The 18,982-nt window shown below is 38.0% G+C and overlaps 1 protein-coding gene across 2 annotated transcripts in view; it reads left to right on the top strand.

Annotated features, from left to right (window-relative positions):
* Positions 1 to 18,982, top strand: part of IL1RAPL2 (interleukin 1 receptor accessory protein like 2) — a 1,091,263-nt gene that overhangs the window by 234,948 nt on the left and 837,333 nt on the right. The window contains exon 1 of one of the 2 annotated variants that reach the window (XM_059910656.1): positions 5,807 to 5,852. The exons of the other annotated variant lie outside the window; for it this stretch is intronic. Coding sequence (XP_059766639.1) covers positions 5,834 to 5,852 — 19 coding nt within the window. The 5' untranslated portion in view covers positions 5,807 to 5,833. Of the gene's footprint in view, positions 1 to 5,806; positions 5,853 to 18,982 lie in introns of those variants that run through there. 2 annotated transcript variants of the gene reach the window in all.

Genomic DNA, 18,982 nt, shown 5'->3' on the forward strand with positions numbered 1-18,982 from the left:
TTTTAGGAAATGCTACGTTAAATCAAATTGTGTACTGTGTATGTGGAGATATGAGTTCTGGTGCCTCCTCTGCCACAGAGTAGTTCTGTGATCTTGGAGAAGTTGCCTTCATGCTTCTTGTGTTTCCTGATTTGTAAAAAATTATGAAATTGAACGAGATTAGAGTTAGGGGTGGGAATTATTTATCAGAATCAACTCTGAGGCTTTCCCAACCTCCTAACCAAGGTCTAACATGCTCCTCTGACCTCTTTGAAGTTCAAAGGTAGTGCTACCTTGGGAGCGTGGAATGTTACTTATCTGTGCTGAGATGGAGAGCAGAGGTTGAGAACCACAGGACTGGATCCTGTTTGAGCTCACTTCCACCTCACACATACCAGTTATATTACTGAAATTCAGGCGCCCCAAAATTGTGTATGGCTCTCTGAAAGGACAATGTTTTTTGCTGGTGTTATATTCCTTGATAACTGAGTTCATCAGAGATTTTCTGCTACTTAGAAGCAGTTATAAACATCCACAACTTGTCTATTTTAGAGATACTGTTGTCTTAGGTGGTGTTTCCTAGAAGCTAAGCCTGAGATTAGGATTCTTGTGCAAATTGTTTATTGAGAGAGTGAGCTCAAGAAAAATGTGTAAGGGAGTAAGGGAAGCAGGATAGGAAACAGAAGAAGCTAAGTAGGAGTGTGGCTTCAGAAGTATAGCCTGATCCCACTGAGGCCTTTGGAACATGAATTACATCGCAGAGTTTGTCCTGCCCAGAGGCAAAGGAGAATGGACTTTACCCCTGCACCTGTCAGTCACTGGCAGTGAGTTGCCTCTGGGATGAGAGGCGTAACCTCCCTGGCATATGCAGATGGTTCCTGAGAAGGGTGCAGCTGTAAGCTGTTAGCAGCCAGCCCTTTTAGAAGCTGGCCCCATAAGGGGGATCTGGTCAGAGCGCTAACAGCATCCGCTATAACTTAATTGTGGAGAATTAAAATTCCCTTTGGTTTCACCTCTGCCTGTAGACACTTAACAGATACGTTCCAAAGAAAAGGCAGTTGTTAAATATAATTCAAGTCAGGTATATATTGAGTGCCTACTATTAGTCAAACTGCATAATGCTAGGTAATTTGGAGAATATTAAGAAAAATTGATCATTATTCTTGCTCTTGAAAAGCTTACATTTTTGTTGTGATGAATACAGTGTACATAATATTGTAAAATATCAAAAGTAAGGATGCGATTATGTGTTACATGAATGGTATCAGCTGGTTTCAGAGGACGCATTCTTAGGTGATCAGAGTAGAGTGACTTTGAGTAAGGATCCAAAGTGCCAAGGCACTCCTTTGTAGGGACAGTGGGTCATTATAGTGGGCAGGTGTAGGGACAAGCGTCATGGAGGAAAGTGGGATTTGAGCTAAGTCCACAAGGACTAATGAAAAAGAATGTGGCAGTTATATGGGGGAAGAGATGTTTACAGAGTGAAAAACCTGTGCAAACTCTCTGGGGCATTATACACTATATGTGTTATGAGGGAGCATCGAAGAGCATGGCTTAGCTGGACCAGAGGATTTCTGTTGCAAGGTAGTGGAAAGAACACAGTAAGATAGGTGGCACTGGATTATGAAAGAAGTAGAGAACCAGGCAGAGTAATCTGAATTCATCTCTTAGGCAAAGGTGAGCTACTGAAAGTCCTTGAGCATGAGACGGGTCTAATTAAATGGCGTTTTAGGAAGGGTCATCTGGGCAACATGAAGAAAGTATCAGAGTATTATCAGAAAGTATCAGAGTATTAATCTATGCTCAATTTTTTAAACGGATAAATAGTCTTTAATATCTTAGGAACTAGTGTATTTAAATTATTCATGTTAGTGACTTGTATTTGGAATGCAGTTAGCTAACTCAGATCTTCCACTTGATTAGGTTCAGGTTTTCAGAAACAGCTGTGTAGGTCATCAGGCAGCCCTGACTTTTCTTTTAAAAGGTGTCATTAAGTGATGAGGGAGAAAAGACTTATTCAAAGCTTTCAGTTTGCTTTCCAAACCAAAGCCCAGAGATAATTATTCATAATAATTCCTAAGTGTGAAATGTGACATTGTTTCATGAGTCACCATCTAGGTTTAACCACACATGCACAAAAAAAGCACAACATAATTCTACACAGGCTATTTGGGAAAGCATTCAGAGAAATAGTCTGCGTTTTTATGTTGACTTCCTGTGTATAAATATGGAATCCTAACAATCCAAGGACACTGCAGTAGGAGTACATTCAGTAAACAGCATGTGTCGAGCGCCCACTGTATGCAGAAAACCTGAAATGGGGACTGGTTACAAAAGAAAGAAAATATTTTTGCCTTTGAGGATGCTGCGGTGTAAAGTGGGCAATAGAATGTTTGAAAAATGTATGAGAACATTTGTAAAGCAGTATCTAAAGGGGATAAATAAGATACAAACTGAGAGTCAGTGCCAAAGAGCTAGAAGTCACAAAATAGGGTTGAGTCATGGGAGAGTCACAGCATTATAATTTTCTGACCTGAGCCATTTTTCCCTCACATGGTGTGGGTTAACAAGAGAAGGGGACACTGTTTTCCTTCCTGGCCAGCACTTTCAGTTGCATCAGATTTGAAAATGTCCGTTCTATTAATGTGGTTCCTTAGTGGCAAACCATCACATCTTTCTAGAAGAGCCAAAACCTTTTGTGAATGAGGAACAGTAGCCCCCTTTATCCACGGGGAATATGTTCCAAGACCCCCAGTGGATGCCTAAAATCTTGGATAGTACAAAACCCCAAATATACTATGTTTTTTTCCTATACATACCTACGATAAAGTTTAATTTAGAAATTAGGTACAGTAAGAGATTAACAACAGTAACTAATGGTAAAATTGAACAATTATAACACTATACTGTAATAAAAATTATGTGAATGTGGTCTCTCAGTCAACTTCTTTAACTCTGCCGGAAGCAAGACGGTTGCTTCTTCATTGTCACACTCAGCCTCTCCAGTAATTTTTATATTTTTCAATCACAACCTATTCCTGAATCTGTGTAACCATCCCTTACTTACAGCAAATGGCTTGGTGTCACTCATTTCAGGGGATTCCTTGCTGAAGTCTTCGTACAGGCTCCATGCACAACATGTTGATGTCAATGGGAACATGTTTTCTGTTCACATCTTACACCCACAAATTTAATGTCCTTTCCATCTTAACTAAGCACTTATCATGTACGGTGGCCGTACCTTTTTCAGTTTGAAGTGTGACAGCAAAAGTAGCATGAATTTCTTTTTCCTTCTTCACAATTTCACAGATAGAAGATTCATTCTCAACATAGATCTTAGCAACCTCAACATACGATTTTTTTCTTTCCTAATTAAGTTGAGAATTTTCACCTTTTCATGAAAAGGAAACGCTTTATGGCTTCTCTTTGGCATATCCAAATTGCCAGCATCACTACTCTTGCACTTTGGGGCCATTACTAATAGCATAAGGGTTACTTGAGCACAAGTACTGCAATACTAGGACAGCCCATCTGATAACCTAGACAGCTACTAAGGGACTAATGGGCATGTTATGCTGGACAAAGGAATGATTCATGTCCAGGGTGGGATGGAGCTGGGTGGTGCGAGATTTCATCACGCTATTCAGAACAGTGCACAATTTAAAACTTATGAATTGTTTATTTATGGAACTTTCCATATAATATTTTTGGTCACAGGTTACCGTGGGTAATTGAAACCACAGAAAACAAAACCCCTGGTAAGGGGGGACTACTGTATGTTATACAAGAGGCTTTTATAAGTGACTCTAGCATCACAGAGTGAGACTCTGTTCCTCATGCCAGCATGTCTATTCACTCTGGGCTAAGGGACTGACCTCTGTCCTAGACTCTAAGCAAATCCCCATCTTCTGAACTCACAAATGGAGGTTCTTAGACTGAGGTCCATATGCGTGTCCAGAAAACAAGACAGGATGTGTGATGCCAGGGTGATGGATGGGGTGGCAGAGCTTGGGGCTACTGAGTCAGACTAAACTTAGCCGAAGCTGGCAACTACTTACTCAAATGGATTAGGGAGCAAGAATATGTAATCCAAGGGGAAGGGATGGGGTGAGGGAATGGTAATCTGGAACAGAGTGGGCTAGAAACCAAGGCTGATGTATGATGAGAAAATCGTGATTCAAAATGGGGGAAGTTAAAAGGTCAGTATAGCAGAGGTTAAGCCAAAGTTAGGGGCGATTGCCCAGATTTCTCTTAGCAAAGTGTCTCACATGTTTAAAGAGCCTGTATATTTGAGCACAGGGTTAACAGTACAAGTTTTAGAATCAGATAGCCTGAACACCATTCTCAATTATGCCAACCACCAGCTGTGGTACCCTGAGTAAATTTCTTAACTGTCATAAGGCTCAGTTTTGAAAATGAGGACAACTGTAGTATTTGACCACAGAGATTTGTGGTATGAGTTAAATGGAATAACATTTATTAAATATCTGACACAGTGCCTGGCACAGAGTCAACATTCAATATAAAGTAGCTGGAATTACTATTGTTGCTGCTTCCCTTCCTCCACCACAGGGTCATTAACACAATTTGGAGCAGCAAAACAACAGTATATGGTAGTCCACAAAGATTGAACCAAATGATTTGGGATGTCTTTTTCTTTTGGGAACATTCTCTAGACTAGAGATAGTAAAATATTTGAGATGGAAAATTTCAGTTACCTGCTATTCAAATATTTATTATCTCAGAGCCCAAACCATTCTAAGTGCTGAAACTCAGCTGTGTATTTGATATGTCAACAAGACAACTTTCACATTCACAACAAGAAATCAGGACAAATTCTGCAGAAGCTCACATGGAAAATGGGTGACAGAAATTAGTCTCTAACCTAAAGGGAATGGCTTAATAAGAAATTATTTTCCACACGACCTTGAAAGGTCATGAATGATTAAAATGCCTTTATAGGGCTACATTTTTTGTTGTGAATTCTTGCGTGTTTAGAGAGTATGCACACTTAATTTTGGAATAATTTCTTATACTTCTTTAACTACTCTACTCCTGCTATGCTTAATACCAGTGTCTTATATAGAATGGTAGTGGGTGCTCATATACAGATTGGTTCAGCTCATAGAAATTGGTAGCTTTTTTTGGCCTTTGTAAAACTTATCTTCAAAAGCAAAATTAATGTGTGCATTTTGTAATTTATTAAGAATAAAAGATTTTAATAGCTTTGATTCACAGATAAAATTTACAGAGGAAATGCTTTCTGCAATACTATATAAAAACGTTATAATCTGTGGTTTAATTTTTTCTAATCAGAAAGTGAGATTTCAATATAAATCTGCTTTTAACTATTCCAGGGGCTTCAAAACAATTCTGTCAGGTTTTCACCTTTGCCCTTAAACTTTGCTTTCTCTATTTGAGTGAAATGGGCTGTCTTATACTGTTTATAAGACAGGCCGAGAAAATTCCCATAATGCTATATTACTTATTAGAACTTCTACGTGTGACAATCCTCTGTTGTTCACTTTAGCACTCCTCAAAACTTAAAAAAAAAATGCTGGTTATCTTACAGGCAACTGAGAAAAAACTTATTTGGCCTCTGGAGGCTAGAACTCCTATGCCCGGCCTGACTCCTAAATACTTGACAAGTCAGTTCTTTATTGAATGTTTGAAAAGGTCATGGGCCTCCCTAGTGGTAAGAGAAAGTCAGACAGGTTGGGGCATATAGGTTTAGGACTTAAGATATTAGACCTGCAGGTGGCAGGGTGTTGAGGAATGACATAATACTTTCTGTGTGTAAATTTCTTTGTCCTTTCTTGAGGCTCCAAGGGCTGGAGGGTGAAGAATTATAAAGATGTACCAGATCACAGCAGGTTAGTAATTCTCAAACATTTTTTTGGTTCACAGATGCAACAAATCATCTCCCGTAGTGTACATACTATCCCAAATCTGGCCCTCCACAAAGAAAACTCTCACCCCAGAATTAATGGAAAGACTGGAACCACTTCTATGAGATTCCAATATAGTGAGACCTGTTTCTTTATTAAATGTTGCTATTACATTTTCGTGATGGAAAGTGGTGTTGTGTGGCCTTATTATAAATATTTAAATTAGGGGCCAGTGTGGATTTTCTATGGAGGACCCTTGTAGTCTATCAACAGTCCTCAGGCCACAATTTTAGAGCTGAGAACAAGTGGCTATTGGATGGCTTGCAGAACACTATTGCCTGGGTAGTAGCTTTAAGTCCTCCCACTCTTCGGGTTAATCAGGGCTGCCATATGGAATGTCATTGCTTTCTTCACCCTGAATTTATGTTCTTGTCCCTATAGTACCTGCTGCTGGTAGCAATCATACAGCTACACATACAGGCATACCTTGTTTTATTGTGCTTTGCTTTATTGCACTTCACAGGTAATGCATTTTCTACAGATTGAAGGTTTGTGGCAACCCTGGGTCAAGCAAGCTTATTTGTGCCATTTTTCCAACAGCATTATTTTTAAATTAAGGTATATGCATTGTTTTCTTAGACATAATGGTATTTACAATTAACAGATTATAGTATAGGGTAAACATAACTTTATATGCCCTGGGAAACCAAACAATTTGTGTGACATGCTTTTTTGCAATATTCACTTTATTCGGTGGTCTAGAACTGAACACACAGTATTTCCAAGGTATGCCTGTAATCAAATATTCATTCTTTTAGCTAATTTTTAGAATCCTGTAGTTTTAGAGGAAACTCAGGGGCATTGTATTTAGAGTTCTCTCACCTTTATATTGCAGGAGGCAATATTCTAAAAGTTTTTTGTTCACCCAGTACACATAGTCTTTCATCACTCAGATCCTAAGGTTGAAGGATGAATTTGGACTTTAATAAAGTTATTAATAATGATAATAAAGGCATGTGTTGGTACCATGATGAAAATATAAATCAAAATGCTCCTAGATTTAATTGCTAAATAATGCAGTGCCCAAGATTTGGGATTCCTTTGTTCCTTGAGGGTAGAGACTATATTTACTTGGTATCCCTAATGTCTAGCAATGAGTTTTGTACATGGTAGATGCTCAGAAGAAATTTTTAAATGATTGTAATTCATATTAATTAAGCATTTGGGAAGTTACCTACAGCACAGGCTTTACAGAATTTTTGGCAGAGGGACTTGACCTCAACTGCAGAGCTCCTATTGGCATGAACTTCACCATTTTCCTAATTTAGACCAATTGCTAATTTTTTTTGGTGAGCCATAAACCAAGGCAAAGTTAAACACAAACAAGTAAACTTGTGAACAAATTTGTTTCAAAACAAAACCCAACTTCTGTATTTCATTAAAACTAGTAATTAAAAGAGAATAAAACTCAAATTCATTTGCCTAAAGCTTTTAGGAGCTCTTACCTCTTCCAAAGAATTCATAGATCAAGAGAAATGTAAACTTAAAAAAAATTTAAACCACCATGCACTCCACCTTCACTCATCTGTTTGGTTTAGGTTAAGTGTGAAGCATGTGTCTGGTCTAAAATAAAGGACTATTGCATTTTATAGAGAACAGTTTAAAAGAAAATGCACAAATCAGAATAATATGAATGAAGTGGTATTACATATAGAGATGAGCAAAAGCCAAGTGTTTCCCCAAAGGATCTGAAAATATTGTCAAGAGCCAATGACCTTTCATTTAGCCTTTGAATTGGAAGAGTCATTCTTTAGCTAGACAGCTGGCTAGAAATAAATAAAAATGGGATTGTAAGGAAGACCAGAGATTAATCTCTTTCTCACATTGCTGAGACTCTGAAACAGTAATATGGTACTAAATTTATACAGATAATGGCTTGATTGACCTATCCTATTCAGCTCTTCTCCCATTGAGGTTTTGTTCAAATGGCTTTTAAATTTATTTCTAATGAGGCTACTAGGGTGTGTGCTCTATTGCTAATATGTTTTTCCCTCCATATTGAATGCTGTGTCAACCTTAAAGAGTTCACTGTTTCTAGCTGTTCTACTGAGATATCTATGGGTGCCTTTACTTGTGGGCATTTATTTACCTATGAATCTTCTGGATGTGTGAAGGCCAAGAGTAAAGGGAGAGGATAAAGTAAAGGCTTCTAGTTTGCTGAAAGAGACATGAAACAACCTTAAAGTGACACAAAGACACCTCTAATCAAGTGCTAAATTATGTGCTGAAGCAAGGTCAGAGTGGGCCAGCAAGGTATAGTGAAAAGAGCACAGGCTTTGGAATCACACAGACCTGGGTTCAAACTCCAGCCCTATCTGTTAATGTCTCTAAGCCTCAGTCTCCTCAGCTGTAAGAAGTGCTTATACAATGAAATTTTCCTGACAGTATTGATGTATAGGAAAGGAAAGGAAAGGATGTATTGATGCAAAGGAAAAACATGTTAAAGTGCCTAATGCAGTTCCTGAATCCCAATTAATGATGGGTGCTGTGATTATCACAGACTGGTATTAGGGAGTTGGCCATGGAGCTGTAATTTGGGGAAACAATAAGTTATTGGATCTGGATAGGATGGGGATTTATTCTAACTGGTGTAAGGTAACCGCCTTCTCTATAATGAACATAATGGGCCTCAGAAAATCACAGCCTATCACCTGCCTGCTCTGAACAACATATGTAATACAGTTTAATGACTGTAACTTCAGACATCAGCCTAAAACTACTTGGAGGCAATATTGCTTTGCGTTGCAGTTTCAGTGAAGTCGACAGGCAGAATAGAGTTCAATTTTACAGTCTGACCTCTTGGTCATTACTTAAAGCCACAGAGCCATTTCTAATCTTTGCATTTTCCTCTTTGCAAGTAGTTTGTAAGACAGACAGCATGTCATGTGCTAACTAAATTTCAGATTTTAAAAAGACATTTAGCTCTATAACTCCAGATGATAAAAACCCATTTAATGGAGAATGTTCTTTTGCTGTCTGCTTGATCAATAAATTAAATAGATTAATTAAGTCAAGCTGTCAAAACCAAGGACTGTCACTAACTATAGCCAATGGAGCTGACCCATTTATCAGAGATGGAGGCTGGAGACAGGCAGTCCTTGCCCTGTAATTCTGTAATGAATATAAAGAAATAGCTCATGGTGAAAAAACTCTTTCTACCCCCTGGCTGTATCTCAGGGTAAAGTAGATATGGTGGGGAAAATGCCACCATTGTTATTTTCACTTGCACAGTTGATTTGTTTTTTCTATTTTTTCCCTCTGTTTCTTTGTATCTACCTTTGTCCTTGCATGCCATATGATGTTCCTTCTGAATTTCAAACATAATTAATCAACAGCTATTCCCCTTGCTCATCTGAATTGGAACTCTATGTGATATATGACACACCAAAGATGTATAAAACATCACCCTTGCCTCATGGAGCATCTAGAAAAACGATATATGACTGGAAAATAAAAACTATCTCAGGAGAGGCCAGGTTGGCCAAGTGGGAGGAAATTAGTTAAATTGGAATCCAGGATAAGAATGATGTGAGACTACTGCCAACTGCAGTCAAGAACTTAAGACCCCCAGATGGTCTTCCTAGATCTTGACTCTAGCTGTCTCATTTCCTCCTTTTCTTTCCCTCTCTTTGGACTTTGGCCTTGGTACATATCATCTCATACTGACAAACCTTGACCTAGACTTCTGCCTAGTATTTTCCACCTTTATTGCCAGGGCCTTACTCTTAACTGTATTACGTGGATTCTTCAAACACCTAGAAGGTTTAGAAAGAAATGCTAAAATCCCCTCCCTTGACAAAATGCTATTACAGGTCAGATCAGTGGTGTGTCTTGTTAGTATTTTAACTGACAAAGATTCCAAAAATGCTTCATGGAAAATCATTTTGGTTGTCCTTTATATCATTCAGTTTCATAAGGCTAAGAGTGACCCCTGAACAAGTCTAATTTTTTCTTTAATAACTAAATTATTTGTCTGCTTATTAACAAATATTTATTGACTGTCCACTATGTGCCAGGCACCTGGGAGGACTGGGGACATAAATGCAAATAAAATGCAGTCAGTGCCCTCAAGGAGCTCTCTATATCGCAGAAGAGACAGACATACTAAAAAATAAGAGTGTGGTAGGTTCTGTCAAACATAGGTACAGGGAAAAGTGTAGCCAGAAAAGAGATGAAGTTTGAGTTGGGTCTAAAGGATAAATAAGACTTTGTTAGACAAAGGGAGGGAAGGCGTTCCAGGCATAGAACAGCCTACATAAATGCTCTGCAGCATGAAACAGCAAGGTACAACTTGAATGTAGTTTGAGACTGAAATTTAGTGTAAGAAGAAGAAGTGAACAATGTTGCTGGAAAGGCTGACATAGACTTGAGCACGGTAGCCCTTTTATGTTATATTAAAGATCTGTACTGTATCTCAAGGCGCATTGGTGAACAGCAATTTGTGACCTGCTTGTATTGAACAACTTGTTGGTTATTGTTGTAAGCTAAATCATGTCTCCCCCCAAATTCATATGTTGAATTTCTAACCCTCAGTACCTAAGATTGTGACTGAATTGGAACAGGTCCTTTAAAGAAGTAATTAAGGTAAAATGAAACAATTAGGGTGAGGTCCTAATCCAATCTGTCATTATGAAAAGAGGAGATTGGGACACAGACAGCCAGAGAGGGAAGACCAAGTGAAGACACAGGAGGAAGACTGCCATCTAAAAGCCAAGGAGAGAGGCCCTTAGCAGAAACCAGTCTTGCCCAAACCTTGATCTGGAACTTCTATCCTCCAGAGATGTTAGAAAATAAATTTCTGTTGTTCAAGCTACCTAGTCTGCGTTACTTTGTTATGGCAGTCTAGAAAGCTAATACAGTTACTAGGAATAAAGTTGTAAACTTTATTCATAATTTATTTTTTAAAATAAGCAAAAATACATTTGACTTCATTTTTATAATAATAACATGATTCCCATTTACTTTGCTCTATTAAGTGTAAGAGAAATCAGTGAAGCCAACTTAATATTTTGAGCAAGGTAGTGACAAGGTCAGATGTGTGTTAGGAAGATTATTCTTGAAGGACTGTGGAGGGAGGATTGGAGGACACTATGACTAGAAACAGGACAACCAGTTAAGAAAATGCTGGGAGTCTTTATGGGGGCTAATAAATCCCATAGCACACCTTTTCCCTGCTTGCATTCTAAACCAATTGAGAAATAAAACACAAAACTGGGAGATGGAGATAGAAATAACACCTATAACACTATAAAGGCAAGGTGGCTGGAGAATGTCCTTGAGTGTGAGAATCAAATAGGCTTATTAATTCTCTGTGCCCCAGGCTGGAACTTGGAACAACCCAGTCAAGGGTAATTTTAATCTGTGAAGCAGAGTACACTTGCTCAGATCACTGCCGCCCACTGGTCTAGGTAGAAAAGAAGGCAAAAGAGACCAAATCTTCTATTCCACCCAGTTGAGAAATGTGGATCATTTAACCACCCATGAGTTTCTGTAGAAACTTCTTTTGGGACATGATAGAAAGGGGGATAGTTGTTTAGATTTATTACAGTATCCTGAGGGGTAACAAATTGCATTGTTTATCAATATTTCTGCTACCCAAGGTAGGCCTTTTCAAATGAGATGATAAATTAGAAATTTGCAACTCCAAATATCTTTTTCATTTCTCTTCTCCTCAAAAGCTTCCAGTGACAGATTATAGAGATAAATCTTGGGATTAAATTAAGAACCAGGGTGAATGCAGTGATTCTTCTCAGACAACAGTGACCCTATGCTCTGTGAAACTGTTTCACTGTCTCAAACAGCTTGGCTGTGGTCAGAAGCTCATGGAATAGTTGCTAATTCCCAAAGTATCCATCTAAGCTGTGAAGAATAGTTTCCCTTTGCCACTTGGCCCAGCTAATCAGGAACTGATTTCTAGAACTAAGACTTAGCTTCTGTCACCACATTTATTATTAAAATGGTTAGTTTAATACTATTTTATGGGCATCTTTGGTCCCTCAGTTTAACTCCTCTGTCAAGAAAGAGTACATTTCATATTTTGAGTTGAATAACATTGACCACTTCAATTCAAACTCTGAAATGTAAAATGATCATTTTTTTCAGCCATTTTCTCACTCTGGGTGGCAAGACTTGTCTTAACATGGAAGCCATCTTTCTGGAATAGTATATGACTTTCTTTAGCTTTTGGGCCCCTAAAGGCTCCCGTACTTGGGAGAAGCTTGATGTGGAGCTGTCATTAAGAACTCTTGTCAGAACGCAGAGGGGATGTAAACCAAACAACCAATTACCTTCCTTGAGTCCTGGATATTGCCCTGCTACCTGGCATTCACTTAGCCTCTAGGCTGTGTTATAAAGAGCCTTTGGATCCCCACAGTGTGCTTTCCTTTTCCTTTCAAGTTTATAGATTGATCAATTAACTTCAGAGGCCAAACAGAGATAAAGAGAGTCGCTCAGGCTAAAGATAGTCCTCATTCAGAAACACTTATTAAGTCTCGCATTCTTTGCTCTTGAGTTCTTGAAACTTCAAGAGGATTCACTATGTTTCTGGAACATATCCTGAGATAGCAATGCAGGAAGAAAGTGGCAGAGAAACTGCTTTAAGTTGGGAAAAGATGCAAAGCCAGAACATTCAAAGTGGCATATTTGAGTACTTATTCAGAGTACCTCTGGAATCTTCACTCAGTTGGATTCAGAACCTGTATTGGCAGTAGCCTTCCTTCTACAGACCACACAATTAGTATATTAGTTGTAATGGTGTTTTCCATGTGACACACAGTGTCTGTTTAATAAATGTGCATTGAACTGATGAATGAATGAAAGAATGAGTATTCGAATGCTAGTTACTTAAAGTTACTTCTGATGTGACTCAGACAATGAATAAGACAGTGAAATCCATGGGAACATGTTTTGTAAGTTTGTGAGTCACAACTCATCAGTGGGTTTTAGAATCAATTTGGTAGGTTAAAATCAGCATTTTAAAGAAATAAAATGGAAGCAGATGGAAGATATTGGGGTACATTGCACATAGTAAGGATAATTTTGTCTTTGCTAAATGTTGTTTTATATACGTGTATGTAAATATATACTGGACCGGGAGTAAAATGTCTTAATGTGAATCACAGTCAAAATAGTTTGAGGTCAGCAAACTGTGGCCCAGAAACCACATTTATCATACCACCTCTATCTTAGTTCGTTCAAGCTTCTATAACAGAATATTGTAAATCACGTTGCTCATAAACAACAGAAATTTAGTTGTCACAATTCTGGAGGCTGAGAAGTCCAAGATCAGGCACTGGCAGAATCAATGTCTGGTGAGAGTCCCCTTTCTGGTTCATAAATGACAATCTTTTTCTTTGGCTTCACATCTCTAAGGGGGAAGGGAGTTCTCTGGGACCTGTTTTTTTTTTGTTTTTTTTTTTTTTTTATAAGAGAATGCCCTTATAAATCCCAATCATGAAGGCTCCACCCTCATGACTTAACACCTCCCAAAGGTCCCACCTCCAAATACTATCACTTGGGGGAACTGATTTCAACATATGAATTTTGAGAGGAAACTGACCTTCAATCTGTAGCAGCCTCTGTTTGTAAATAGAGTTTTATTGGAACATAGCTATGTTCTTCATTTACATATTTCTAGGGCTTCTTTTGCATTATAATGGCAGAGCTAGATAGTTATGACCTTATGACCCACAAAAGCCTAAAATATTTACTCGTTGGTTGTTTGTGGTAGAAGTTTGCCGACCCCCTATATTAAGTGATACAGGAGACCTTTCAGCCTAGAGAACCTGGTTTTGTGGTTTTAGAAGAAAATAAAAGCTAATATAATCAATTTATACATAGTTGGGAGTTTATCTTGTTTGTTTGGACTCAGAGCAAACATTACTAGGGTTTAAATGCCTGTAAGTGTATTTTAATTGAGCTAATGGAAGATAATTTTAAAATTTGGGGCAAAAATGAGTGTGTGTTTACTGAACATGGCCATGTTCTTGGATAGTGGGTTGAGGCTATCTGGTATAGTGTAGTAAAGGTTCCTCACCCTGTGTAAACTTTGCAACCACTACTCAAGAAGATTCTAGAAACCAGTAATATGACCAATCCAACTTACAACCTTTATATATGCTTTCAAAACTGTATCACTATGCAAACAAAAACCCAAATAAAAATGCCATTTTGAGTTGGGGAACTAAAAACTGTACCACAGGGAGGTAGACATGAGGAATGTGTATGTGTAAGGAACAAAGCAGAGCAAGTAGCATCTAATTGCCTCTTCTATTTCCCCAAATTTTGGCTGTTTAAGTTATTCACAAGCAATAATGATTGCTTCTTATACTCCTTTGTGTTTGTTTAAAACTTGTGTCATATATACAGGAACTATGCTGGATGCTGGCGAGTATAACAATCAGCATGGCTGGAGCATGGGTATGTGGATTGTGAGACAATGAGACTAGAGAGGTTGATGATGTCCACGTGTTATATGAGAGGGACCCTGTTAACCAAGCTAAGAAGGATTTGGCCTCTGCTCTGTAAGAAAGAGATTGCTCTGGGTGGCTTTTAACCAGGGGAGGTAGATAATCAGATTGGCATTTTAGGTGCACTCTTCATAGTCTGACTCGTGGATTGGAGGGGGTAGAGACTGGAGGAAGGAAGACCAGTTAGGAGGTTATTTTACCAGTCTAGCTAAAAAGTAATAAAGGCCCAGAGTGACTGCAATGCATATGTGGACCAATTCATGGGCATAGATTTGAAATATATTTAGGAGGGAGAATTATAACATTTGTAGAGAGAAATGTAAAGAGATTAATCTGGAAGTTAAGCTGGAGCCTCTAATGGAGGGCCATTTATGCCACATATGGCGATATATGCATGCATATGGCTGATTTCACTTTGTTGTACAACAGAAACTAACACAGTATTATGAAGCAATTATACTCCAATAAACATCTACTAAAAAAAAAATCAGACTTTGTCCTTAAAGGTACTAGGGAGTCACTGATGGAAAATCACTCTGCTGCAGTGTAAAAAATGGATGGAAGGTAGACAAGCCCAGAGGTAGGGAGACCCATCAGGAGGCTACTTCCAGTAGACCTGGTTAGAAAGTGCTTTTGAATGAGTCTATGAGTATATTCATTACATTAAGTTACTCCTGTCTTCTCCTGGATTCAAGTAGAATAATCCAGTTGTAAGAGTATAAACTTTGGCTACATTGTGAGATTGAGGAGAAGATATTCTAGACATACCAGTAGCAGGGTATTAGACTGCTCTCTCATGCAAAGCTCTGAAATTCTCTATGTGGACATGTATTTTGAGAGATACTCTTCTGAAGAGGTAGATTATCGTTTAGGGATACTTTCCCTCCCTTAGAGTATTAAATTACCTGTCTGCTCTAAAGAGAACTGGGGAAAAAAAACAATGGTCCCGCTCCTTCCTTTTCATTTTGTTTGAAATCTAGTACCAGAGATATTTACAACAGCAATTGACTGCAGGAAAGAACTTGATGATTTGTCCCCACTGGGACATCTGACATTGTGACATCATCATGTGTATATATAATTGTCATATATTTGATCCCTTCAAAAACATAAGTGCTGCTTCTGTGGCAGCATAAATTTGCACAGCCCAAGATCTCCTGTGAAGCTATACCTTTCCAATTAATTTTTGCAAAGGGAAGGGATTGTAGTCATCTGTAAATTACACTGCTAATTAACTTTTACTCAAATCAATTTTTTTGGCCAAATACATGAGTCAGCCTTGCACAGCTCTGAATACTATATATATTCATTCCCTTAAAAAGTCTCCAATCAAATTGTTATGCCATTCTTTCTCACACAGGAGAGCAAACTCACTAGGTTCAGACATATTTCCTTACCCTTCTGTATTAACTTTGATGTCTGAAGATGCCTTGAATGATCTTTTCTCTCTTTCTGAACATATGTTTACCATCAAATATTCATTCATTTCTTTTAATATCAAATATCCTACCTTGTGTTTTCTCTGTGGGCTTCAAGAAAAATATCAACTTTTCTTGGACCCCGGTATAACTTTCTGGCCAGTTATTTATTAAAGTTCTTTTAATGCAAGTTGTTGGTTTATTTGTTTGTGGGGGAGTATCTTGTATATCTTTAGTGTCATTCACTCAAGGCTCTGAGAAGCTACTGTAAATACATTTTTAGTAAAAGTCTCTTCCTTTTAAAATAATTTTTCCCTAAAATTCATGTGACACTTCATGATTCCCTATAAATTTTTTTTTTTTGGTCTTTCCTACTCTTGGGAGAGTTCTAACCAAACTGTATTATTGAGTTGAATTAGTGACCAGTTTCATCCAGAAGGATCTAGAGCCAAACTTTATCTATAAATCTGCAGGAATATCAGTCAGATGCAGACGTTCAAAGATAGAAAATAGGAAGAAAGTTGTATTGGTGAGGTTTAGTTCCCACCCTTCCAATGTCATTTCTTCTTTAAGATCTATTCCATCACTCCTACCCTGTGGCACATTTCTGGTAATAGTTGGAAAAACATCTATTTCACTGGATGTAGAATGACTCCTATTTTTAAAAAATTTATCTCTGTTTGGATGGGATTATTAGAGTGTCTGTTTCTTATATGCATCCCACAGAGACCCCATGGTAACACATATCCCTGGGGTGTTGCTGTTTCCATTATCACAACAGTAATATATTGCCCTTGCAGCCATTTTACAATCACTTCCCTGAATAAGGGTATAGATCAAATGAGTCTGGAGCCAGCAGTCAGCTCTGTGAGTAAGAACAGTGGCTACTTCTTGAGTGCTTACAATGTGGTAGGTGCTGTGCTAAGCACTTTATATGCATTATCTCATTTTATCCTCACAACAACTCCATGAGGGGAATACTAAGTAAGCTTACTTTATTAAAAAATATAATAGATTTGTGATTACTCATGACTGTCACATGGTGGTGGGATCAGTATATGGCATTGGAATGTGTTCTTATAGTTACATTTAACTGTGAATAACAATAATGACTAGCATGTATTGAGTGCCTGTTATGTGCCAGCTGCTATATTAAGCGCCTTATCTGGATTATTACAAACGAGAGACTATAAATTTACAGATGAGGCAGCTGAGAATCAGAGGAGTTAAGTAACTGGCTCAAGGCCACATCATAAATTGGGCAACTGGGATTCACTCCTTGTTTTGGCTGACTCTAAAGTCCGTGCTCTTAACTCTTACCTCCCTTTACTTGCCGTCCTACACATCTCCCCACCATATACTGCAATCATTGTAACTGTCTGTTACACTATTAAGGGAAATTGTCAGGATGGCATTCTTGTTCCTTTCTCTGTGATTTTTCTCAGAATGCCTTGTTTTATTGGCTCTCCTGGAACTGTTCTATTCTCTCCTCCTAAGAGAGAAAATTGTCTTCAGGAAAACTTAAGTCTTTTTTATTTTGTTTCGTGTCATTTCCAAATTGTCAATTGTAAGTATGGAAGGCATTCGTATGCCTTATGGAGCACTTCCTTTCTCTCTATATAAATGACACCAAGGTCCTGAGTTCTCTGTGAAAATACTCTAACTGTGAAATCACCCCAACTGTGTAACCAGACCCTTTGTGGACTTTCTCCTGAGACTCTGGACAGCATTTTCAGATCCTCCAAAAAGATAAACATATGGGGGAAACTCAAACTGGAAACAAGTATGATTTGAAAAAGTTTCAGAGTATGTAAAAATCCTCTGGATAAGTGTGTCCCTATTCATATAAATCTCACTAAATCAGACTGTTTACTCAAAAAGTCGGTTTGTTTAGAAATATTTTATACTCAAGTTTTCTACTAATTTTTTCCTTTGTAAGGAAGTTGCCTTTATAACTGTTTTAAAATGTAGAAGGAAACCTGCACGTAGTCTCTTCCATTTTTCCAAATGATATATTTTTCTGCTGTCACATTATAATACAAGTCTGGGACACAAAAGTAGAAATATAGAACCACGTACTGCCATTTAGTTTCTTTTGTCCTTAATTTCTTCATCTGTAAAACAAAGAGATTGTCTTGTTGACCTTTAGGATCCTCTCCAACTCTGACATCATTTTTTATCCTTACCGTGGGTGATTTGGCTCTAAATAACATTTTCCATTATTTTAAAATCCTCAGTGATTATAGTCATTCTGGGGTTTTTTCCTGAAAAAATTTTATACTTTTTACTAGTCTACTGTACCTAATTCTAAACTCCCCTGTGTAAAAGGGACAGGAAGGTCTTGGAAGGATTCCAGATAGGACACACAAAGGTGATTGAATGCAAACTGAGACATCTGAGATGTTAACAAAAGATTGGTGTGAATGATTCCTTCTCTTCTAGTTAATCCCCATTATACATCAGAACTTCTTGACTTTTATGGCAATTACCATCTTGAAGGAACACTTTTGTTCACTTTAATGAAATTATTTTAAACTCTTTTGTGGGAGTTAAACTTATAGTCTCAATTAAATTATAAGTTCTTTAAGGGCAGAAATCATGGCTTTGTCTTACATTGTATTCTCCACATGCCTGGCCTCCAAAAGAACTCATGGTGGGCATTCAGACCATTTTTAAGTTGTATCTGCTGTTGAGAAATCCTGTATAATTTAGTGTCATGAATAAATTCTGACCAAGATGGTGGACTGAGCAGAAAGGAAATACTCTACTACTACAAACAAACAAAATGCTAGATAAAATATATTTTAAAACGGATTATAGCCAAACCTGAAAGAAAAAAAGGGGGGGTGTCTATAGATGTTGGAAATGAGGAAGAAACCACAGCTAAATGGGGAAGTGATTGTTGAAGCTGCACAGATTGTGAAGGACCTGGGCTCTAAACGTACCTTATCTTAGGGGCTGGGAATTAAATGCTTCACAGGTTGGTAGCATGAGTAATTTCAAGTTTTCTGGGACCTGAAAATGTATACAATTTCAAAAGCTCTCCTTAAAAATTATCTTTCCAATTTCACCAAAATTCATGATCCTGTGGACACATTTCTAGGGCTATTCCTTGGACCATGGAAGGAGCCCATACAAGTGAGGCCTTGAGACCTAAGCTTCGTTAGCT

Source organism: Balaenoptera ricei, chromosome X, assembly GCF_028023285.1.
Source record: "Balaenoptera ricei isolate mBalRic1 chromosome X, mBalRic1.hap2, whole genome shotgun sequence".
Lineage (NCBI taxonomy): Eukaryota > Metazoa > Chordata > Mammalia > Artiodactyla > Balaenopteridae > Balaenoptera > Balaenoptera ricei.